Source organism: Aotus nancymaae, unplaced genomic scaffold (genome assembly GCF_030222135.1).
Source record: "Aotus nancymaae isolate 86718 unplaced genomic scaffold, 86718_ANA_hifiasm-v0.15.2.pri h1tg000049l, whole genome shotgun sequence".
Classification (NCBI taxonomy): Eukaryota; Metazoa; Chordata; class Mammalia; order Primates; family Aotidae; genus Aotus; species Aotus nancymaae.
Window position 1 is genome coordinate 20,487,243 of NW_026988463.1, and position 24,700 is coordinate 20,511,942.

Below are 24,700 nucleotides of genomic sequence, written 5' to 3' on the forward strand. Positions count from 1 at the left end.
GATATGCTAAAATAAGTATCAAGTCATAGTGTTTTATAAATGCTTTAACAGGAAACATCAATACAATGTATTAACTGTTAGCAATAACTGGGTCTCAGATAAAGCTCATAGACTACGATAATACAATTAAGATTGTATCTCTACATAAATAAAAAGAGTGATGATTGTTTGGGACTATTTTGAAATCTCCCAATGAGGTGGAAAACACAATCTAAGAAACAAAGCAGGAAAGAGTTCCTTGACCACATACAACATTTGGCTAGTTTAATAGTTTTGTTTTTAGACTAGAGGCAAGGTCTCATTTTGTTGCCCAGGCTGGTCTCAAACCCTAGCCTCAAGTGATTCTTCCACTTTAGTGTCCCAAAGTGCTGGGATTATAGGCACGAGCCACCATGGCTAGCCTACTTTAATAGTTTTTAAATGCCTAGTTTTTTTGCATTTTAAGTTTCTGACAAACTCTACAGTAGGTCATTTTTTTTTTTTTTAAGATGGAATCTTGCTCTGTCGCCCAGGCTGGAGTGCAGCTGCACAATCTCAGCCCACTGCAACCTTCAATTCCCAGGTTCAAGTGATTCTCCTGCCTCAGCCTCCCGAGTAGCTTGGACTACAGGTGTCTGCCACCATGCCCAGTTAATTTGTGTATTTTTAGTAGTGATGAGGTTATACCACGTTGGCCTCAAGCAATCTGCCTGCCTCAGCCTCCTGAAGTGCTGGGATTACAGGCCTGAACCACCTCACCCGGCCTACAGTAGGCCACTAAATTCAACTTAGTGTAAAACACCTTCTACATTCTTTTGATGTAGAATATGCTAAAAATGGTACCTGGTGACTTCAGTATCATTGTAAGCCATACCTTCCTAGAATTATAAAAGTGTATTTCGGCCTGGCGCAGTGGTTTACACCTGTAATCCCGGCACTTTGGGAGGCCGAGGCAGATAGATCACAAGGTCAGGAGTTTCAGATCAGCCTGACCAACATGGTGAATCCCCATATCTACTAAAAATACAAAAAAAAAAACCTAGCCAGGCATGGTGGTGCATGCCTGTAATCCCAGCTACTCAGGAGGCTGAGGCAGGAGAATTGCTTGAACCCAGGAGGCGGAGGTTGCAGTAAGCCAAGATTGCGCCACTGCACTCCAGCCTGGGCAACAGAGCAAGATTCTGCCTCAAAAATAAAAAAATAAAAATAGGCCGGGCGCGGTGGCTCAAGCCTGTAATCCCAGCACTTTGGGAGGCCGAGGTGGGTGGATCACGAGGTCAAGAGATCGAGACCATCCTGGTCAACATGGTGAAACCCCGTCTCTACTAATACAAAAAATTAGCTGGGCATGGTGGCGCGTGCCTGTAATCCCAGCTACTCAGGAGGCTGAGGCAGGAGAATTGCCTGAACCCAGGAGGCGGAGGTTGCGGTGAGCCGAGATCGCGCCATTGCACTCCAGCCTGGGTAAAAAGAGCGAAACTCCGTCTCAAAAAAATAAAAAATAAAAAAAAAAATAAAAGTGTATTTCAGAAATCCTGCTCAAAGGGAGGGTCTACTGTATACACCTTTTATGTTACTAGGTAAAATTAATGGATATTGAGATTGTAAATTTGCCTTTGTTTTGATGGTAGGTTTATTTGTATTCAAAAGTTGAAAACTATAATGTGATCGCTTCTAAGGAAAGACTGTATAATTCTCTACTTGTTGAATTCCCTGGTTTAGGAAATAATCAAAGCTTTATGAAGTACTCATTATAAAGAACTGCTTCAATGTTTTAGAGTTTTTTACATTTTTCTGTGCACAGACACAAGAGTCCTGGGTCTACTGTACCAATTTGAGGGGGAGGAACTTGTAATTTAAGTACAGACCCTTCACACCCTTTCTAGGGGGAGCATGGGTTGGGACACGAAGAAAGGTGTTCTGATGGGACACTTTCGGTCTAGTTAATATCCACAATTATCTTCTTTCCAGTCAAGTGGCCTACATATAACTTGAAGGGGACCATTTATAAGATTAGCAGCATGGAATACCATTTTAATGCCTTAATCTAGCATCTTTCATTTAACTTTGTTAAGCTAGGTAAAGGGTATTATTTTTTTTTATTGAGACAAGGTCTCGCTCCCATCACCCAGACTGGAGTGTAGTAGCATGATCATGGTTCACTGCAGCCTTGACTTTCCAGGTTCAGGTGATTCTCCCACCTCTGTCGCTCCAGTAGCTGGGACTACAGGCGCACACCACCACACCAGCCTAATTTTTTTACTTTTTGGAGAGATGGGGTTTCACCAGGTTGCCCAGGCTGGTCCTTGAATTCCTGAGTTTAACAATCTGTCTCCTTTGGCCTCCTAAAGTGCTGAGATTACAGCTGTAAGCCACCACACTCAGCCAAAAATGTACTATTTTAATGATAAAATATTCAACAAAAAAGTAAACAAATTAAGATGATGGCAGAAAAAATGCAACATGTATTTTATGATTATTGCAATGGAGCAAAAAATTTAAACACATTATGAAATCAGGAACTATAATTTTTTTTTAACTTTTAATCTAAACCCAAATTTAGGATATGGTTTCATAGTAGGTGGGAGGGATATGCCACCAAGGAAGTATAGGTTCCCTCTCTGGTGGGAAGTTCAACAGTGTGGGTAGTCTTCTTAAGCTAGGTGGTGGGTATGTGGGTATTCACTGTATTGTTCTCTTACACCATTCTGTATATCTTAAATATTGCATTTTTTAAAAGAAAAAAACCTGAAAAACTAAGTACAATATTCATGGCTTCAATTGGCCCCACACACTGGCAAACATTGGACCATTTACTTCTAGTGTACTTTACCAAGGGTGAAGACAGAAATCACTTTCATCACAGTGATTTATGTGTTGGGAAAGACAAAGGTAGAAATTAACCTCCCCTCCTCTTTGATGGTTCTTATTCTCAAAAAAGTCTATCTTAAAAAATTAAATGCTATTTCTAATTGCAAATGTTATTTTAGCAGTATGTTATTGGCATAACAGCAACACACCACCAAAGTGTCATAAGTATAACTCTCCTGCTGAGTGAATTACCTCAATTTCCTGTAACTGCTCCTGATTGGTTGTATACATCTGCTGAAGAGAGTCCTCCAACTCTGTGTTCCGATCCAGTAATGTCTTCCCAAGCTCAGCAGCAAGTTGGAGATCTAGCACAACAAATGAATCTTAGAATAATACAAATGATCTCACATCAATTTATATTACCCAGTCCTTCAAAAAAGAACATGCAGTTTAAGTCACATCCCAATTGAAGGTGGAGTGGCACAGAAGGAAAACCTGAGTTCTACTTAAAATTCAGTTAAACTGAGTCTTCCAGCAGGTCAAGTATTCTCTTATGTACTCCTACTTGTAAGAAGTGAAAAATGATCATCTACTTTATGGAGATGTAGTCATTAGTTCAGGAATGATCATTCTGCAGTGTTACTTCTAAAATCCTATTTGCTAGTAGAATGAATGTATTCATATCTTGACAGTCTACTTTTTTATATGGACCCCTGAGCCAAAGTATAGGTGGAGCTTTCAAAAATCTTTAAAGTTCCTATGAATCTGGCTGCTCTGAATACAACTGTTAGTTTATTGCCATATATCCTGGACTCCTAAGGGGACTAAAAATTATTATATCAAGAAGCGGAAAAATACATTAAGAGCACTGCCCCAGGTCATTCTTTCTACTTCTCTTTATGTCCTTCTGCAAGACGAGCAACCAGAAAACAGCAATGTGGTTTTTGAGGTAATTATATGTCAGTAGCTCAAACTTCCATTTAGCACAGAATCATATTTTATTTTAACCCTGCTTTTTTCAACTCTTTCTATTCTTAGGCATAATGTCCATAAAACAGGATTTGTTTATATTATACTCACTCCCAGGAATGAAAATTTAGTTAACAATACAAGAAAGGACACTAGTTGTAACATAGGTCATTGAAATACTTCTCTGTATAGTAAAACTTATGGAGCGGTCCTTTGATATAGTGGGAAATGCACTGCACTCTGGGCAGGAAGGTCTCAGGCCCAGTCCTATCATTTATCAGAGCACTTTCAATATGGTGACTTTAGGGGCCCCTATAGTTAGTATTCTTGTTTAGAGAGATGTCTGTCTTATCAAGATAAGATTGTGACAATCAAATGAATAATAAAGGAGTACTTTACAAATTAAGTTGTGATACACACGCAAAGTACTACTAATATTCATTGACTCACAAATCAATGTTTTTGTCGCCAGGCACTATACTATACTAAGCATTAGCAACAGAATAGTGAATAGAAAGATATCCTGCTTTGCTGATATTTCCAGATTAGTGGAGGAAGCCAGATACCAAATGAGCAACTAAACTCACAAACTGTGATAAACACTATTCATGCATGCATTCATGCATATACTCAATAATAGCAGACACTATTCTAGGCACTGGGATAGTACCCAGGAGCCATAAGGAACTCACATTAAAAAAAAAAATCCCTGCCCTCATGAAGCTTATAGTCTACTGGGAGAAACAGCATAATAAAACATGATAGCGAGAAGAGGTACAGGAGTGTGGATATGGGAAGTTGAAATTTAATAGCATGTGACCTTCCCTCACATTAGAATCAAGATGTGAAGGAATGAACTCAGTGACCTATGTAGATCCATCTAGGGAAACAGCACTCCAGGCAAAGGCAAGCAAAGTGCAAAGCCCCTGGGAGGAAGCATGACTGAGCCATTAAGGAGGCCAAGGAGGATGGAACAGAATCTATTGGGCTGGGGGAATGAGTCAAATCAGAGGGGCTGCAAGATGGCCAGTTTGATGAGGGCCTAACTAAAGAAGTCAAGAGTTTGACTTTTACCCCCAATACAAAGGAATCCAGTGGAGGCTTGACAGGATCACTCTGTCTATGATGTAAACACAGTGAATGGGACAAAGGTGGGAGCACAGTGACAGAAAGATATTGCAATTATTTGGGTGAGAGATGATGGTGGCTTGGACCAGGATGGCAGAGATAAAGATGGAGAGAAGGGGCGGAATTCTGACATGTTTTTAAAGTAAAGCTAAAATCTGTTGATCAACATGAAGTCTAAAAGATAAAGGGGGGAAAAACCTGGATTTGGTGATAATGAACAAAAGGCTTTCTTTTTCTGTCTCTATTAGACACGGTCTCACTCTGTTGCCAGGCTGGAGTGCAGTGGTGTGATCATGGCTCACCACAGCCTTGGACTCCTGGGCTCAAGTCATCTTCTTGCCTCAGCCTTCCAAGTAGCTGGGACTACAGGCACGTACCACCAAACTCAGCTTACTTTCGCATGGATTTATTGTAGAGACAGGGTCTTACAATGCTGCCCAGCATGGTCTCAAACCTCTGGCCTCAACAGATCCTCCCACCTCAACCTCCCAAAATGTTAGGATTACAAGCATAAGCCACTGTACCAAGCCTAGGGCCCAATTTAGAAAGGGAGGTCATAAGGAAAGTCTGGGAAGATCTTTTAGCTGAAGCCTGAAGGATGAAGAACTTGCCATGAATTTGGTATATTCTCCAACCTAACAAGCAGCCAGTACGATAGAAGCATGAGGGATCAGATCATATAGTATTTTATAGCCCATGGTAGGTACAGTTTAAATTTTATTCTAAGTATGATGGAAAGTAACCTCAGTTAATGTCATAAAAGTATTATGAAAAAAATATTTATCATAAAAACAAGGAAGCTCACTATATAATGATTTTTAAACTTAATTTTTGGAGGTTGATAAATAAGGCTTAATGGCTACCCACCACTACTGACAGTAAAACTTAACCTAGAGTAAATGGTAACAACAACAGCATTAGCTGTTGTTATCTGGTAATGCCCACTAAAGTGCATAATTAGTATTCTACTTGGGTAGTTTTCACTGTGGAGAAAGCAGCAAAACCTATCACACCCAACTCCAGATCATTTAAAACATTTTACATCCATTTCAATACTGTTGGTAGATGGGTGCTAAAATATACTCTCATGTGATTTCAATATTAACAATATCTATTACAGTACTACATTAAAACTTTAGAGGCCAGGTACAGTGGGTCATGCCAGCAATCCCAGCACTTTGGGAGGCGGAGGCAAGTGGACTGCTTGAGCTCACAAGTTCGAGACCAGCCAGGGAAACATGGCGAAATGTCATCTCTACTAAAAATACAGTGAGGCCCTGTTTCAAAAGAAAAAGACTTCTGTTAACAAGTCTATAAAATGACTTGTATTTATAAAACACAGAACTTTTACAAATAGCTCAAAGCATTTAAGAGACATTAGTCTTTTTCTTACCCATTTTTATTTTTTTGGTGTGTGACGAGTCTCACTCTTGTCTCTCAGGCTGGAGTGCAGTGGCATGATTTTGGGTCACTGAAACCTCTGCCTCCCGGATTCAAGTCATTCTCCTGCCTCAGCCACTCAAGTAGCTGGGATTATAGGCGCCCACCACCACACCTGGCTAATTTTTGTATTTTTAGTAGAGATGGGGTTTCACTATGTTGGCCAGGCTTGTCTCGAACTCCTGACCTCAAGTGATCTGTCTGCCATGGCCTCCCAAAGTGTTGGGATTACAGGCGTGAGATACCGCACCCAACCTACTTTTTGTTTTATAGAGACATTAGTCTTTACATCTTTAAAGGTATTCAGTCCAGTTTCTCAGATGAGACAACCTGAAGCACAAAGCTATTAACTGACCAGATCGATCTCCAAGGTGAGTCACAGATCAGACAGAAACTCTTAGGTCAACAGGTTCTCACTCTTACCATGATTCTTGTTATTCTCATCTGCAAAGTTTTAAGGCAATTGAAAAAGAGGTCCACAGGCTTCTTTGAAAATACAAATTTGCCCCTAGTTGAGGTACTTAATTTCTTCTACTTGTTTTCATAGATTGCAATGAGAAACTAGAGTTCAACTATTTGGGTTTTTATTGCCTGCTTTGCTAGTGAAAGCACATACAACCCCAGGCAAGTTAATATCTTGTTTTCACCAAATAAAAAAGGAACTATGTATGGCTGAACATGTTCCAGCAAAAAATTATTTTGCACTCACAGGGTGTGTAATGTATATACATAGACCCACATGGAAGCTGCCACACTGTATTAAAGTATAAAAACATTACTGGCTGGGCATGGTGGCTCACATCTGTAATCCCAGCACTTTGGGTGGCTGAGGCGGGAGGGTCATAAGGTCAGGAGACTGAGACCATCCTGGCTAACATGGTGAAACCCTGTCTCTACTAAAAATACAAAAAATTAGTCGGGCATGGTAGCATGTGCCTGTAATCCCAGCTACTCAGGAGGCTGAGGCAGGAGAATCGCTTGAACCCTAGAGCTGGAGGTTGCAGTGAGCCGAGATTGTGCCACTGCACTCCAGCCTGGGCAAAGAGCAAGACTCTTGTCTCTAAAAAAAAAAAAAAATTACCTAGGTATTACTTAAGTCTTTCCTTCTTAAAAGTGTAAAGTGGTGAGTATACCTCACTGCGAAGGATCACATTCACCAAAGATGCTCTTAACTAGCAATCAAAACCTGAGCCAAGGGCTGGGTGTGGTGGTTCACACCTGTAATCTCAGCACTTTGGGATGCTGAGGCGGGAGGATTGTTTGAGCCCAAGAGTTCAAGACCAGCATGGGTAACCATAGCAGGACCTCGTCTCATAGAAGAAAACAAACAAAACAAAACCTGAGCCAAAAACTCTCCCCAAATCAAGACTGACTTATGACTATCACCAATCTCTTTCATTCAGTTATGGAACTATCTGTGCTACTTAAGAGCAGCCAGGAACCTCTTCCTTGCTCCTGCAGAAAGAGATGTCAAGAACAGCACTAGAATTTGAGACTTGTCCTTATCTCAATCCTTATTTTCAGTAAAACAAAGCACCAACCTGGCTCAGAAACCCGAAGTCTCAATCTCCTAAATATTTCATAGGCTGGTAAGGATAGAATTTTAACAAGTCTCAACTACAAGAAAGCTCCTGTGAAGTCACACTGTATAACAGGATATTACTTCATCTGTTAGCTTAATGACACCAGTTTTTTTGGTCTTTAAAAAAAGTTCATTTCCTGTTGAGTAACAGCTGGCTTCCATAACTGAAAGAAGCCAAAAGCTGGCAGTAAGCCCAAGAAGGTTTTCTAAATAATTAGCGGAGGGAACAGAATATTGAATGTCCTTTATAGTTTTAATTAAGGCACAAAAGAAAAGGAAATAATATAGTTTCGAAGCCCTGTACACCTGTTCATCTCTATAAGATTACAAAAAGAATTTTCATTAAGAGGGTCTTTTCTAAATCCTATTGAACTGGCCTGGCTTAGGCAACTACTAAAAATACCGTAGATTTATTGCAGGCTTCAGAATTGCAACCTATCAATACCTTCATATATTTAATATTCTCTCACTAATGAGTCTTTGTAGGAAATAATAAATTTTTTTTTTTTTTTTTTTTTGAGACGGAGTCTCGCTCTTGTTACCCAGGCTGGAGTGCAATGGCGCGATCTCGGCTCACCGCAACCTCCGCCTCCTGGGTTCAGGCAATTCTCCTGCCTCAGCCTCCTGAGTAGCTGGGATTACAGGTACGCGCCACCGTGCCCAGCTAATTTTTTTGTATTAGTAGAGACGGGGTTTCACAATGTTGACCAGGATGGTCTCGATCTCTTGACCTCGTGATCCACCCGCCTCGGCCTCCCAAAGTGCTGGGATTACAGGCTTGAGCCACCGCGCCCGGCCGGAAATAATACATTTTTAATGGTGTAAACTGTTAGCTTTAAACAGATATTCATTCAGCTCTATGTTTTAGGCAAAAAACGAGCACTGGTAGTCAAGTAATTTTTTTTAAAGAACGTTTCTTCCAGAATTTTGAAACTTTTAAATCCCACTGTGATTATATTTTTCCCATTTTACTTTAGTTTCCTAAAAAAAAAAAACCACGACAACATATTCCCATGATAGCTGGTAGTCTGTAGGAGTAATTCAACAGCATTAAGGCTGAACGCTTTTCCTATTACAAAGTCAAATGCGTCATTTAGTGATGCTTCTGTTTAACTCCTGTTGCCAACGCTACTATAATTGGGAAAGCAGAAAACCTGAATATAAACATCAAGAAAAATGATGGTGTCAGTTTTAATAACTCTCCAAACAGTGATTCAGCAAAGTAGTTGTACACAAGAAGGATGTACTCATCCTGAAATTTTTGGATTCCTTTAAACTAAGAGTTCATTTACTGATCCACATAACAGAAACCTGACTCCTTTTTCTAAGTTTGCACAGCTCATCAAATGACAATTATAATAGCACCTGGGTTTAAAAGAAAATCCAATCTCTGAAGTCTTTCCACCTTGTTCTCAGGGGCATGTTTCAAAGCAAGCACCATCATTACCTGCACTGAAGGCTCCTGCTGTCCCAGAAAAGATCTTACCCACAGAGATTACTGTCAGTATTCCTACCGTGCCAACTCAGCCCTCTGACAAAAGACAGTCTCTTCATCAAAGTGTTCTGTAACAGCAAAGGGTTTTCTCCTCCTGCCTACACAAAAGCTTTACATGTTTCTAACAAGGTATGAATAGCAGACCAGAGTTTACTGAGGTTAGAATTTTCCAGCAATTTCAATTTAAAAAAGAATACCCTAGGAAACTTTGACATAAAGACTCAATCTATTAAGATCATGGCTTCTACTGCTAAAGGAAAACATTTTGTAGTTGTAAGATTTTGAGAACAGGATCATATAAAGTCTTTCTTGCCAGCACGAGTCTCAAACCTGAAATCCCAGCACTTTGGGAGGCCGAGGTGGGTGGATCACAAGATCAGCAGATCGAGACCATCTTGGGCAACATGGTGAAACTACATCTCTACTAAAAATGCAAAAATTAGCTGGGTGTGGTGGTATGCACCTGCAATCCCAGCTACTTGGGAGGCTGAGGCAGGATAATTTTTTGAAGCTGGGAGGCGGAGGTTGCAGTGAGCTGAGAGCGCACCACTGCACTCCAGCCTGGGGAAAGAATGAGACTCTGCCTCAAAAAAAAAAAAAAAGTTATTTTCAGCAGTTCTCTCCAAATAAGCCTTGCTCAGTAATAATGAGGATGTTAAAAAAAACTGCAGACAGCCGGGCACGGTGGCTCACGCCTGTAATCCCAGCACTTTGGGAGGCCGAGGCGGGTGGATCACAAGGTCAAGAGATCGAGACCATTCTGGTCAACATGGTGAAACCCCGTCTCTACTAAAAATACAAAAAATCAGCTGGGCATGGTGGCGCGTGCCTGTAATCCCAGCTACTCAGGAGGCTGAGGCAGAATTGCCTGAACCCAGGAGGCGGAGGTTGTGGTGAGCCGAGATGCGCCATTGCACTCCAGCCTGGGTAACAAGAGCGAAACTCCATCTCAAAAAAAAAAAAACAAAAAAAAAAACCCCTGCAGACAGATGCCTGCACATAAAATCCCACTAGATCTGCTGAATACTTCTGTTTAACAGGGCAGACCTGCTCCCAAACTTAATTCAGCAGCAAGTGTCTACTGAGGACCTACAATGTGCCAGGCACTGTAGTGGGCACATCCCATGAGGTGACATCTCCAGGCTTCTCTAGTGAACAGATTTCCTGGAACATTCACTCTATGAGAGTAGCAGTCCTGCCTATCCTCTCGTGTGGGGAGGCGCTATGGCCCCAGTGCCTAGGTGAATACCTAGAGCAGATAATACATTTTTAAGAAATGAATGTTTTAAAATCTGTTAAAAGCTTAGGAGTTAACATATAATTCAGCAAAACTGGGGAAAGGATACCCTTTTATTCACATTATAGATTTTATTCTTTGACAGGCCATATTCACAAGTTATAATTGTTGGAATTTCACATCCTCTATTCGTATCCCATACAGTTATGACATAGAGGGTTATGTCAAAGTCCCTATGATGTAACAGCCCTTTGAAAAACGCAGAAATGCAACTGGCAGTAAAGAGGTTCAGACCTGTGTGTTGTTTTTTTGAGATATAGTTTCATTCTTCTTGTCCAGGCTGGAGTGCAATGGTGCGATCTCGGCTCACTGCAACCTCTGCCTCCCAGGTTCAAACGATTCTCCTGCCTCAGCCTCCAGAGTAGCTAGGACTGCAGGCACCCGCCACCATGCCCAGTTAATTTTGTATTTTTAGTAGAGACGGAGTTTCACCATGTTGGCCAGGCTGGTCTCGAACTCCCAACCTCAGGTGATCCGCCTGCCTCGGCCTCCCAAAGTGCTGGGATTACAGGTGTGAGCCACTCTACCCAGCCCAGACCTGTGTTTTTAAGGTTTGTTAAACTTGAAGAGCTAATGACTTTATTTTGATCACAGGTTAAATAGAATTCCACCTGTAACCCTGACACGTTGCACTTGCTTCTCAGTAGATTGAAGTGTTACAGCTGGTTGTTCCTAACAACCTCCCACAGCGGGAGAATGCAGCGTGGACTAAGGCACCTGATGGAAGAGAGCCATGGAAAACAATTTTGTGTGAGTGCTTCAGTTCAGTTCAACAAATATTAAAATCGAGCTTCCAGTATGTACTAAGTATTATGCCAGATGCTGGAAATATCTGAAAAAGGAACCTACCCCCTCTGTTCCCTTAAAGATTTATGCTTCTTAAATACAGGAAAGAAAAATATTTAGTTGTGATGATACAAATTGCTTAAATTATAGGGAAATATTGCAATGGCACAGTGGTTGCCTCATAAATCCTGGAGAAACTATCAAACTAGGCCATCAATCCTTATGGGGAAATCTGAAAACAGGTTTGTTAAAATATAAGACAAATTTGTCTTTTGGACATAAAAAAGATGGTGCCAAACACTGCACTGCAACCACTAAGTAGCTTGGACTCTATAAGCGTAATAAGGTGAATTACTCTGGTTAAAGTGATTGCATGTTAATTTAAGAAATTATCTTCCTCCAAAAGAGGTGCTTATTATCCTTTTCTGAGTTATTCAAGTCTAGATTCTTTTCTTCTGCCACGTTCAGTGGTTAGCATGAACAAGCATCATAATCACTTAATATTCAACTAAATGAGATGTTAATTTTCACTGCAGGATTAGAGCTGAAAGCATTTACACAAAATTACAGAAACTGAAGATGCCTGGAAAAATTCCTGAGGATTATTCAGTATTCAGCACAGCGGTTAAGAATGTTTGTTCTGGAGTTTTAAAGGGAACCCTAGCACTCCCCAACATTACTACCTCTATTGTACTACCAGAATTAAATGAGCAACTGTGTTATGGGCTTATCAGTGTTAGGCACATAAAATGTGTTTCCCAATTGCTAGCTCCTATTAGTACGAAAAAAAGGGGGCCCACTGGTCCCAAAGTGTGGGCTGCTCTACGATAGTTCTCTGGAAACAACACCGGCAGGCCTGTTTCTAAGTGAAAGCTGGTGTGCAAACTGAAGTGACAGAGGTAGAAGGGCTCTTCTGTCCTTTCAATTGACATCTGGTGAACTATTCCTAAGAGCTTAACGCCCAACTGAAAAAAGCTGTAAACTAGGATGGTAAAGAGGAGATGGGGTTTGAGCAGTGACTACAATTCCGAGTGTATGGGTTCAAAAAATACTCCCTCCCACACTTAGCTTTAGGCAAGCCACTTAACCGTTTTAACCTCCCCTTTCCCATCTGGAAAATGGGGTAACAAAAGTTACTTTCTCTCAGTGTAATTGGTTTGTTTGTATCTCAATGGATAAATGCCGGAGGGGATGGACTCCCCGTTCCCCACCACGTGCTTATTTCACCATGCGTGCCTGTATCCAAACATCTCATGTACCCCATAAATATATACACCTATTATGTACCCTCAAACATTAAAAAATAAATTTTTAAAAAGTTACTGTCTCCTGGAGTTCTGTTACGTGCGGAGCGCACAGCTCCCGCTAGCCGCAAAACCACCACCACCTGCAGCGGCCGGCCCTCCGCGCTGGCCATGAAAGGCGCTGGGCTCGACAGGCTGCGAGGGGGCGGCTTCCCGGGTTCGGCCACTTACTGCGGGGCACCTGGCTGACCTGGGTCTGTCGTGGAAGAATGCAGTGAAGATTAAACCAATTAATACACGGAAAGCGCTTAAAACGGTGCCTGGCGCGCCGCTGGCCCCCACGCGCCCCGGGGCTGATATTGAACTGCGCATTTGCAGGGCCGTGGGCCCCGCGCCAAGGCTTTCTGCGGGCGGGATCCGCGGGCACCGCCGGCCCCGACGCCAGGTGCGCCCAAGCCCTTCCCGGCACCTGCATCCTCTGCCTCCAGAGAAAGCAACTTTTTAACAGTTCCGCAACGGGGGCCTCCTGGGCCAGGCCGCCGCCCTCCCGCCCGCGGGGCGCCCCCGCCCTCACCTTGCTGGAGGTCCTGGTGGTCGTACCACGGTTCGTCCTCCTTCATCTCAAACTCCTCCACCAGGTTTTCCGCCAGCATCTCGGCTGGGTCCTCCGGCGGCAGCGGCTCCCACCGCCGCCGTCCCGCCTCAGCCGCTGCCCCGGGCTCTCCCCCGTCCCCTCCGCCCTCAGCCAGAGCCGCCCTCGGGCGGGACGCGCCGCCGCCCAGGCTCCGCCACGCCGCCTCAGCCCTGCTCCCGCCGGCGGCCGCTGCCGACCGGCCGGCTCCTTGACTCGCCTCGCACCACCCAACGGCCCCAACGGCCCCAACGGCTGGGCGTTCCGACGCGAGCGCCCCAAGCCGGTTCCTCACGCCGCCGCCGGGCCCAACGTGGCACTTTGGCAGAACCCTCCCCGGCAGGGGATGCGATTCAAACCCCCGGTGGCGCCTCAACCAATCGGGAGCGGGCCACTGGCCGAGCGGCAGCGACTTTGCCCAATCGCATCTCTCCAAAGGCGCGCGGCTCGCCCGGTCTCGAAGGCAAGCAGCCAATGTCGGGCCCGGAGTAAACAAAGAAGGCGGGGAAAGAGTGAAGGGGTGCGGCCGAAAGCCCGCCCCCTGATCTGCGCGGTGCGGCTCCTAGGAGCGCGTTCTGGGTTCTGGGCTGTGGAGACGGCGGCGCCGCGTCCTACCCCTGTGGTAGGTGTCCCGAGGCCGGCGCGTCCGTGGATAGGCAGTGCGGGCCGGAGGGTCTAGAATTCCGACCTCTGAGAGGCGAGCGGTTGTCCAGGGAAGTCTGTGCCGGCGGGAGGCGCAAGGGTGCCAGAAGCCCTTGGTCTGCCGCCCGCTCGCCCCCTCTCGCATCTTGACTCAGATTTGCTCCGAATCTGGCGGGGAGACTCGGAGTCGATCGGGAGTTTGGGGCTAAGAAAACGCCCATTGAGCGGTAGCTTTTGTCTCCTTGACATCTGAGCCCTGGGAATTGTACTGACGCTCCCTAAAACGGCGGGCGCCAGACCCCCTTGAGAATTTGGGGCGGGGAGGGATGCCCGAAGCTGTCCACTTGGAAGGAAAAAATTGCAAGCAGTGTTGCATACGAGTTTTAAAAGGTACCCATAGACCACAAATTAAGCATCTGGGGACGTGACATTGCACCTGGAGGGGACAGGCTGCAGCCCCAGCACTTGGTAGCCAGCGAGGCAGAGCACGCTGTCTGTCCTCCACCGACAAAACCCAGCAAATACTGCTTGTGGGTTAAGCTTTTAGCACCATCTTGCAGACAAAGCACAGAAACTCTTAAGCAGGATGACAGACCTGAAGGTCAATGCTCTCAACCTTGTAAAGGCAAAGGTGCAGCCGATGGAAGACAGCAGAGCCAGTATCTTGCTAACTTTGAGCAACGAAACAACAACAAAATCGAGGTTTAAGTATATAATTCAAAGATTATCTCTAGAACATAAGGTAATAATTGTTAGAAGTGGAGAGGAGTGTTAGTTAAATCCTGATCTATTTTAGCAGTGAGTCGACAGATAATATCTTACATTGATAATCCAACAAATCGTTTCCACAAATATGGAGAGCTGTGAGAACTGAAAATGGGAGCAATTAAGAGTTTCCCTAAGGGGAAGATTGAGTTGGGGCTGGGGGCTTTTTGTTGTAAACCCTTCTGTGATCTTACTTTTTTAGATACCTGCACAATTAAAAATAAGGGAAATTGTAGGGAATGAATTGTAGACTCAAGGCTACTTTTGTCTTTCTGTGTAAAAGAATAAAGACTTGGGTAATTCGAAAGAGGGGGGAAAACTCATCCTAAATAATTCTTGTGGGTAATAAAATTTAGGATGTCTCTCTACCTCCCATCTTTGCTCAGATCAGTGTAATCTCACGCTGATGCCTTATCAAACAGCACTTGACTCCAGGGTTACCTTATGCAGAGGCTGTAGGCTACTCTGGAGAAGTCTTGCCGAGGACAAGAAGACCTCCTCACTGTTGAGTTGTTGCCTGAAGTCCTTAAAGGCGACTGCTGAATAGAGTGGAAAGCACAAGGGACCTAGAGTGAGAAAACCTGGAGTTCTTGCCATACTTAGTACCAGCAGAGAAGCCTTTTAGCAAACAGTTTACAGGAAAGATGATTATGTTTGCCTTGCTCACAAAGCTATGTGAATCAAAGACCCTGAAAGCAAGTATTTTGTGCTCTTTTTAAATGTAAGGCTGTGTGCTTGTGACAGATACTGTAAAAGTGCAGGTACCCTTGAGGACCAATTATGAGCATCAAAATAATCATAGTAATGGATTATAACCCATTGAGTCAAAGAAGAATCCATGAGTCCATACTGATATAAATAAATGAGAGAGAAAAGAAAGCTCTTTCTTACGGTAGGATGCCAAGCAAAAAATGTAGAAGTAATAACAGTGTTAGAAAGTCATAATAATAAAAGAGGAATGGTAAACTCACAAAACCCTTTCTTCAAAAAGACAAAATGTTACTGGTGCACCTGTAGTCCCAGCTACTTGGGAAGCTGGGATGGGAGAATTGCTTGAGCCCAGGAGTTCGAGGTTACAATGAACTATGATAGGTGACAACAGAGCAAGACTCTGTATGAAAAAAAAAAAAAAGGCCCAGTGCAGGGGCTCACGCCTGTAAACCCAGCACTTTGGGAGGCTGAGGTTGGGAGTTTGAGACCAGCCTGGCCAATAAGGTGGCCCATCTCTACTAACAATACAAAAATTAGCCAGGTGTGGTGGCACTCACCTGTAATCCCAGCTATATAGGAGGCCAAGGCATGAGAGTCTTTTGAAACTGGGAGGCAGAGGTTGCACTGCACTCCAGCCTGGGCAATAGAGTGAGACTCTGTCTCAAAAAAAGGAAAAGAAAAAAAGAAAGAAACTGAGGTCCCCTGTGAAGCCTCTTCTACTGCCCTAGTCCATATTCAGATGGAGATACTAGTTCAGAGTTCAACTAAGATCACTTAAAACCAACTATCTTAATCACTACAGATAGAGCCCTTTGGAAAGAGAGCAAGTTGGGTTTAGGAATTGCCAATGGTGATTTGTGGAAGCTGAAGGGCTAGAATCATGCTCCTGCATGATTCTTATCACTGATCCAAAAGTTTGAAAGTGCTGACTGTTTGCTCCATGGAAAACAGAAGCTCATTTTGACTTCAAATGTGAATTGAAATATTCTTTAACAATTCTCCATTTTTTTTTTTTTCTTTTAAGAGTCTCACTCTGTGGCCCAGGCTGGAATGCAGTGGCACCATTTCTGCTCACTGTCACTTCCACCTTCTGGGTTCAAGTGATTCTCGTGCCTCAGCCTCCTGAGTAGCTGGAATTACAGGCATGTGCCACCACATTAGGCTAATTTTTGTGTTTTTAGTAGAGTTGGGGTTTAGCCATGTTGGCCAGGTTGGTCTCAAACTCCTGGTCTCAAGTGATCTGCCTGCCTTGGCCTCCCAAAGTGCTAGGATTACAGGCATGAGCCATTTCACCCAGCCAACAATTCTCCTTTAGAAAAAAAAAAGAAAGATGGAGAATTAAAGTTAATGATAGTTTAAAAAAGCAGAAAACCCCACAAGCTTTATGTCTTTTGGTATGTTATTGGGTTCTTTTTAAGGGCACTATTTAAGAAAACGTCTTTTCCCCTGGAAAATTTTGAACAAAAATTGCATTGAAAAACTTGTGTCCGTTTCCAGTGCTAAATTTGGAGGGATTTCCATTGTTCTTTTAGAGTCTACTTAGTCATAGATTAGAAGCAATCATAAGTAACCTCTTCAGCGACATTAATATTATTTGGTTTAGTAGGTTAGTAAATAACTACCCAAGTTGATTCCAAAATGAAAACTTTTTTTTTAAACTGAATGTTTAATACATTTGTAGGAAGAGAAGGAATGGAGTAAGGATTAAAATAATTACATTAGACATTTATGTAAAAGATGTTTCATTTTTCAAAGACGTTTCCCCCTTTTCCCTATCTTTTTAAATCTTCCTCAGACCAATAAATAGTAATTACTACATTTGTGGACAAGCTGCTCCACTGTTTGACAGTAATTATTATATCTTTATGTTTCACATCATTATTACCTCCCAAAATTCTACCTTCATTTTCCTGCACAGTTTTACTGCACTGTTTCACAATGTAATTGTACTCCACTCAAATTAGAAGAGCCCAAAGAAATTAGGGCAAATAGCAGTCAAATTCACATGAATCATATAGAGAACCAAAGATTTTAAAGTACTGATTTAGTAATATAATGTCTATTAGCGTAAGCCTTCTATTTAATCATATTATTAAAACAGCAATAATAGAAATGAAAGCTACATCAATGAAAAAGGAACTTAGGAATGAGGTCATTAAAATAGCTAACTACATTTTACATACAGATATCTATTACCTGATTAGTATGAGGTAAATATCCAGACTTCTATCCTGAAGTCTGGTCTCAGATAAAAAGAATCATTTAATAATTCACCATTATTTAATGAACTTGCCCAGCTTAACTAACCATTGCACCATTTTGCTACTTTTTAAGTCTTTCTGTTTGTTTGTTTGAGACAAGATCTCACTCTCACCCAGGTTGGAGTACAGTGGTGCTGTTAGCTCACTGAAGCTTTCGCCTCCCGGGGCTCAGGTGATCCTCCTACCTCAGCCTCCCTAGTAGCTGGGAGTACAGGCATGTGCTATCACACCTGGCTAATTTTTGTATTCTCTGTTGAGACAGGTTTTCACCATGATGTCCAGGTTGGTCTTGAACTCTGGGCTCAAACAATCTGCCTGTCTTGGCCTCCCAAAATGCTGGGATTACAGGCCTGAATCACCATGCCTGGCCAGTTTTTTGTTTTCTATATAAAATATTTTGTGATATTTTATATAGAAAAATATATAAAGATCAGATTCAGAAATCCTTTGTCTTTGGTTGTAAAGAGAAAATGCTCTTGTTCTTTTGTGTTTTATTGCTATGATAAAGTAATGTAAGGAGAGTTTTTAGGTAGCAGTGGGTGCTTTAAAAAAATTGTAAGCAGTGATTTTTCAGTTTGATACATCAGTATCAAACTGAAGTAAGTATTTACTAATCTAAAGCAAAATATTAATGGCTCCTTTTGCAGAAGGTAATAAAGATTTTTACTTCCTCCATGCAATATGGAAAAACAGAGAAGTTCAGTTTTTGTTTTTTGTTGTTTTTTTTTTAAACAGTGTCTCTGTCACCCAGTCTAGAGTGTAGTGGCATGATCTTGGCTCATTGCAACCTCCACCTCTCAGGATCAAGCATTCTCCTGCTCAGCCTCCTGAGTAGCTGGGATTACAGGTGCCTGCCACCACATCCAGCTAATTTTTGTATTTGTCTTTCTTTCTTTCTTTTTCTTTCTTTCTTTCTTTCTTTCTTTCTTTCTTTCTTCTTTCTCTCTCTCTTTCTTTCTTTCATAAAAAGGGTGAGGCAGTGCCTCACCTGGGAAGTGCAAAGGGCTGGGGAACTCCCTCTTGTAGCCAAGGGAAGCCATTAAGGACTGTCCCCTGTACTCCAGCCCAGATACTGCACTTTTCCCATGGTCTTCACAACTGGCAGACCAGGAGATAATTTTTGTATTTTTAGTAGCAATGTGGTTCCACCATGTTGGCCAGGCTGATCTTGAACTCCTGACCTCAAGTAATCTGCCCACCTCAGCCTCCCAAAGTGCTGGGATTATAGGCATGAGCCACCACACCCAGCCAAGAAGTTCAGACTATAGAGTTTTTCAAAATGCCATTGAAACCTTATATTCTTATGTTTCATACAGGCTGGGTACTTAACTTAAAACTTTGAAAAAAATTTTGAATTAAACTCTCAGAAAGCTTATGGATTTTTGCAGAATTATAAGTTTACAAATACCTGCCATGTGTCTTAATTATAGATCAGATTAGAAAGGTATGGCATGATTCTTGTTTTAGCATGCCTGAAATAAAACTAAGAAAAACAAGATTACCTAGGTTTTGGTAGGCTAAATTTGTGTCTTGGCTTTTAGTTCTACTGTCTCCCTTGTAGACTCTTTCAGTAACTTTAAAGCATCTAGCCTCAGTCTTCATTCTCAGGGATGAACTCCTTAGAGTGAAGTCTTCACTGATAGTTCCCAGCATTTTGAAAACTGAGAATTCCTTTTAAAGTAAAAAATGTTGGCTGGGCTGGGCGCAGTGGCTCACACCTGTAATCCCAGCACTTTGGGAGGCCGAGGTGGGTGGATCACTTGAGGCCAGGGGTTCAAGACCAGACTGGCTAACATGGTGAAACCCTGTCTCTACTAAAATACAAAAATATTAGCCAGGCATGGTGGTACACACCTGTAATCCCAGCTACTCGGGAGGCTGAGGCAAGGGAATTGCTTGAACCCGGGAGGTGGAGATTGCAGTGAGCCAAGATCATGCCACTGCACTCCAGCCTGGCAACAGAGCGAGACTCTGTCTCAAAAAAAGAAAAATGTTGGCTGGCCTCCATACAATAGAAGTTTTGAAGTGCTTAAGAACTGCATCATGATGAAAACAATCAGATTTGTATTTTTTTATCATTACAGGAGAATCTACAAACATTTTAAGAATACAAGCGCAAGGCCAGGCATGGTGGCTCATGCCTGTAATCCCAGCACTTTGGGAGGTTAAGGCGGGTGGATCACCTGAGGTTGGGAGTTTAAGACCAGCCTGATCAATATGGAGAAACCCTGTCTCTACTAAAAATACAAAATTAGCCTGGTATGGTGGTATGTGCCTGTAATCCCAGCTACTTGGGAGGCTGAGGCAGAAGAATCACTTGAACCCAGGAGGCGGAGGTTGCGGTGAGCAAAGATTGTGCCATTGCACTCCAGCCTGGGCAACAAGAGTGAAATTCTGTCTCAAAAAAAAAAAAAAAAAAAAAAACAAATACACGTGGGAAAAATATTCTTTATTCTGCAGACAATGCTTGGTATGTATATGGGTTTGATAACCCATTTTTGAATAATTCTAGGACCCTGCCACTCATAGAATTAGAGTCTTTTTTTTTTTTAAATTTGAGAGAGTGTCTTGCTCTGTTGCCCAGGCTAAAGTACACTGGTGAGATCATAGCTCATTGCAACCTCAAATTCCTTGGCCTAACCAATCCACCTACCTCAGTCTCCCAAGTAGCTAGGACTACAGGTGTGCACCACCACACCCAGCTGAATTATAATCATTCTTGGGTCTACTTGGTGCAAAGTGAAGTGTAGGGATCTTGAAAAATTTGGTCATTTGACCTAAATGCCCACTTCTTCCTTCTGACTTGTCCTCTTTTTCCCTAAGAAATTTGGCAATGTAGACAGAACTGCTTGCTTAATTCTGTTTCTGTATCTCCAAAGTTGAAACAGGCCCAAGGATTACTGAAGCAAGTAACATCCTTTGAGTTATCTGAATTTGTGTCTGTTTTCTGACTCAGTAAGATGAGGAGAACTGGCTAAATATTCCAGTAAGCCAGGAATAGAACAGAAAAATCACGGTATCCTCTTTAAACTATAGTCAAGATTAAAAGGAAGATGAATCTATGCCTTCCTCTTGCTTGGTTAGCCATTTCCTGTTTCCACTTATAAAAATCAAAGGGTAAGACGATAGGCTAGCTTTAAGAGAGGCCTGTGCCAGGCGCGGTGGCTCATGCCTGTAATCCCAGCACTTTGGGAGGCCGAGGCGGGTGGATCACGAGGTCAAGAGATCGAGACCATCCTGGTCAACATGGTGAAATCCTGTCTCTACTAAAAATACAAAAAATTAGCTGGGCATGGTGGTGCGTGCCTGTAATCCCAGCTACTCAGGAGGCTGAGGCAGGAGAATTGCCTGAACCCAGGAGGCGGAGGTTGCGGTGAGCCGAGATGCGCCATTGCACTCCAGCCTGGGTAATAAGAGTGAAACTCTGTCTCAAAAAAAAAAAAAAACAGAGGCCGGTACAAGGATCTCAGCAAGGATCAGAATGTGTTATTTCTGTACCCATTGTAGTTATGTCCTTGTGGTCAAAGCTACAGAAGATCAAGAATAAGTCTTCAAATGCAAGTCTGTACTACTGAATAAACAACTTTTTTTTTTTTTTTTTTTTTTTGAGATGGAGTTTCACTCGTTACCCAGGCTGGAGTGCAATGGCGCGATCTCGGCTCACCGCAACCTCCGCCTCCTGGGTTCAGGCAATTCTCCTGCCTCAGCCTCCTGAGTAGCTGGGACTACAGGCACGCGCCACCATGCCCAGCTAATTTTTTGTATTAGTAGAGACGGGGTTTCACCATGTTGACCAGGATGGTCTCGATCTCTTGACCTCGTGATCCACCCGCCTCGGCCTCCCAAAGTGCTGGGATTACAGGCTTGAGCCACCGCGCCCGGCCTTGAATAAACAACTTTATACTAAGATGAGGGGCTTATTTTCTTTTTGACTTGAGCAAAAGGCTGTCACCTTGTGGTTCTGCTTCTGTTGCACCCTCCCAAGTAGGGAGGATAATAATGGCATAAACATATCTCCTTGACACTAGTTAACCATGTCCAAGCTTTTGGATAAATCCCACTTTATTTCATATATTTTTTTGAGGTGGAGTCTTGCTCTGTCGCCTAGGCTAGAATACAGTGGTGCCATCTCAGTTCACTGCAACCTCTGCTTCCCGCATTCAAGTGATTCTTCTGCCTCAGTCTCCTGAGTAGCTGGGACTACAGGTGTGCGCCACCATGCCTAGCTAATTTTTGTATTTTTGTGGAGATGAGGTTTCGCCCTGTTGGCCAGGCTAAAATCTCACTTTATAAGTTCGAAGAGATATTAAAAATATAAATGGAGTCATACTCTATGCAAACTTGGTTTCCCAGCAAGCATCTCAAAAAATATTGAGTGAGGAAGGAAGGTGTTAAATCCGGTGACATACTCACAGCTAGTAGGTTTAGACTCTTATTTAACTAAAATTAAGTACCAGCCAGCAGTGTTTTGCCCCCTTTCCACTACTGCAAACAGTGAATTTTAACCTTTTTTTGTTTTTAAACAAAGGGAAGAAGGGCTCCTCTGCATGGAAAATGACACTTTTAAATATCTAACCCATTGCTTGGGCATACTCTATGATGACATTAGGGACTGAAATGCTGAATTCTGTCTTCAGTTTCTACTATGTGAAACTTTTTATACATCTATACAAGATTTCAGAAGTGGCCTTTTATCAAGCCCAGGTGAGATGGAATCTTTACTGTCCTTTCACATAGGACAGATCTCCTTCCTTTAAGGGAAAGATATATTTTTATTTTTTATTTTATTTTTTGAGACAGAGTTTTGCTCTGTCACCTAGCCTGGAGTGCAGTGGCACTATCTTGGCTCACTGCAACTTCCACCTCCCCAGTTCAAGTTATTCTCCTGCCTCAGCCTCCCAAATAGCTGGGATTATAGGCCCACACTACCATGCCCAACGAATTGTTGTATTTTCAGTAGAGATGGGGTTTTGCCATGTTGGCCAGGCAGGTCTCCAACTTCTGACTTCAGGTGATCCACCCGCCTCGGCTTCCCAAAGTGCTGGGATTAGAGGTGTGAGCCACAGCACCCAGCCAGAAAGAGAGATTTTTTAAAAATTGCTGTTTAAAATGTAAAGGCATTAGAATTTAAAGAGTAAGCTTAGGTTGTCTGGAAAATTATGTGGAAAAATCCGTATTATTACTAAGATATCCTCTCTCTCTCTCTCTTTTTTTTTTTCCTGACACTTGGTTTTGCTCTGTTGCCCAGGCTGGTATGCAGTGGTGCAATCATAGCTCAGTGCAGCCTTGACCTCCCTGGGCTCAAGCAATTCTCTTGGCTCAGCTTCCTGAGTAGGATGACAGGTGTGAACTACCACACCTGGCTAATTTTTATTTTTTATTTTTTGTAGAAATGGGGGTCTCACTATGTTGTCCAGGGTGGTCTTGAACTCCGGGGCTCAAGCAGTCCTCCTGCCTCAGCCTCCCAAAGTGTTGGGATTACAGGCATGAGCCACCATGCCCAGTCCTAAAATATTCTGTTTTGAAAAGGCCCACAGTATTCACAAATTATATTGTAACTCATTACCAATTAGGTGGTCAGGCTGGAAGAGTTTATGGTTTTAAAGCGCTTCTATTTTATAATGTTACTCATTTATTACCAGTAATAACATACTAATTAGATTTATTTTGAGATGCCAAACATTGATATTTTAACTTTTCCTAATGAAATTATGTAAAACCATGCCTTGGTGTAAACAGGCCATCAGTCTTTGAGGAGGCATGGCCCAGCCCTGTTTGCTGCTGCTGTAATGCAGTCTAGCACAATGATTGAAAGCACATGCTGTGGGGTCGTCTACCTTGGGTTAGACCCTGGCTCTGTTGTTTAATAGCTAGGCAAGTTGCTTAATGTCTCTGGCTCTCAGTTTTCTCATTTGTAAAGTCAGAGTAATATAGTACTTGCCTCAGAGGATTGTTTTTTGTTTGTTTGTATGTTTGTTTGTTTGTGATGGAAGTCTTGCTCTGTCACCCAGACTGCAGTGCAGTGGTACAATCATGGTTCACTGCAGCCTCAACCTCCTAGATGCAAGCAGTCCTCTCGCCTCAGCCTCCAAGTAGATGGGACTACAGGTGCACACCACCATGCCCAGCTAATTAAAATTTTTTTGTTTGTTTGTTTTAGAGATAGGGTCTTGCTATGTTGCCCAGCCTGGTCTTGAACTCCTGGGCTCAAGCAATTCTGGATTGGCCTCCCAAAGTGTTGGGATTACAGATATGAGCCACTGTGCCTGGTTAGGGTATTTAAGGATTTTATAAAATAATGCATGTAAACACTTACACAATGCCTGAACACAAAGTGAATGCACATTGGCTTTTGAGTAGTATTCACTGTTATTAAATTTTTCAGCTAGTTCTGAAAACAATGAGCTTTTCTACTTATCAGCTTTGGTTACTTCATATAAGTAAAAAAAAAAAATTGGGTCATTTTTGTCTTATACTGAGTGCAGTAGTTTATCCTATTACACTGAAATAATCCTGTGTGGTTTTTTCCTTCCTAATTTGAATGATCTGGAATGTTCTTAATGACCTGACTGGATATTTTCACAACAACTCTAAGGCCAAATGCTGTTCAGGTCATCATATTTCTGTCTTATACTGTGTACCTTTCTATGCAGTAGCCTTCCTGCTTCCATGGTTCCCTTGGAAATACTATCAAGAAGGTGACTGGCTTAGTGGGCTTCACCTGATGGTATCATTATATGCGTTTGATAGCACGCTCACCTGTGTCCAACAAGCCCAATGTAAACTGTTTGCAGAGATTTTCACTAGACATGAAAGTTGGCTTCAGCTTATTAAAATTGACCAAGTGGCATCACTTGTGGGCTCTACCAGTATCCTTTTCTGTGGCCTGATCTCCAATAACATGGAAATTTTGCCCATTTCCAGGCCATTGCCATTGTCATTGCTTTCCTTGCTGCTGC

General features: G+C 42.7%; 1 protein-coding gene across 1 annotated transcript in view; it reads right to left on the reverse strand.

The window, feature by feature from the left end:
- The window catches only part of CDR2 (cerebellar degeneration related protein 2), a 29,657-nt gene extending 16,221 nt beyond the window's left edge, over window positions 1-13,436 (reverse strand). Inside the window, exons 1-2 of the mRNA XM_012464713.2 lie at window positions 13,306-13,436; window positions 3,043-3,155 (exon numbers count right to left, since the gene is read on the reverse strand). Of these exons, the coding sequence (XP_012320136.2) occupies window positions 3,043-3,155; window positions 13,306-13,384 (192 nt within the window). The 5' untranslated portion in view covers window positions 13,385-13,436. The remainder of the gene's footprint in view (window positions 1-3,042; window positions 3,156-13,305) is intronic.
- Window positions 13,437-24,700: the final 11,264 nt, after the last annotated feature.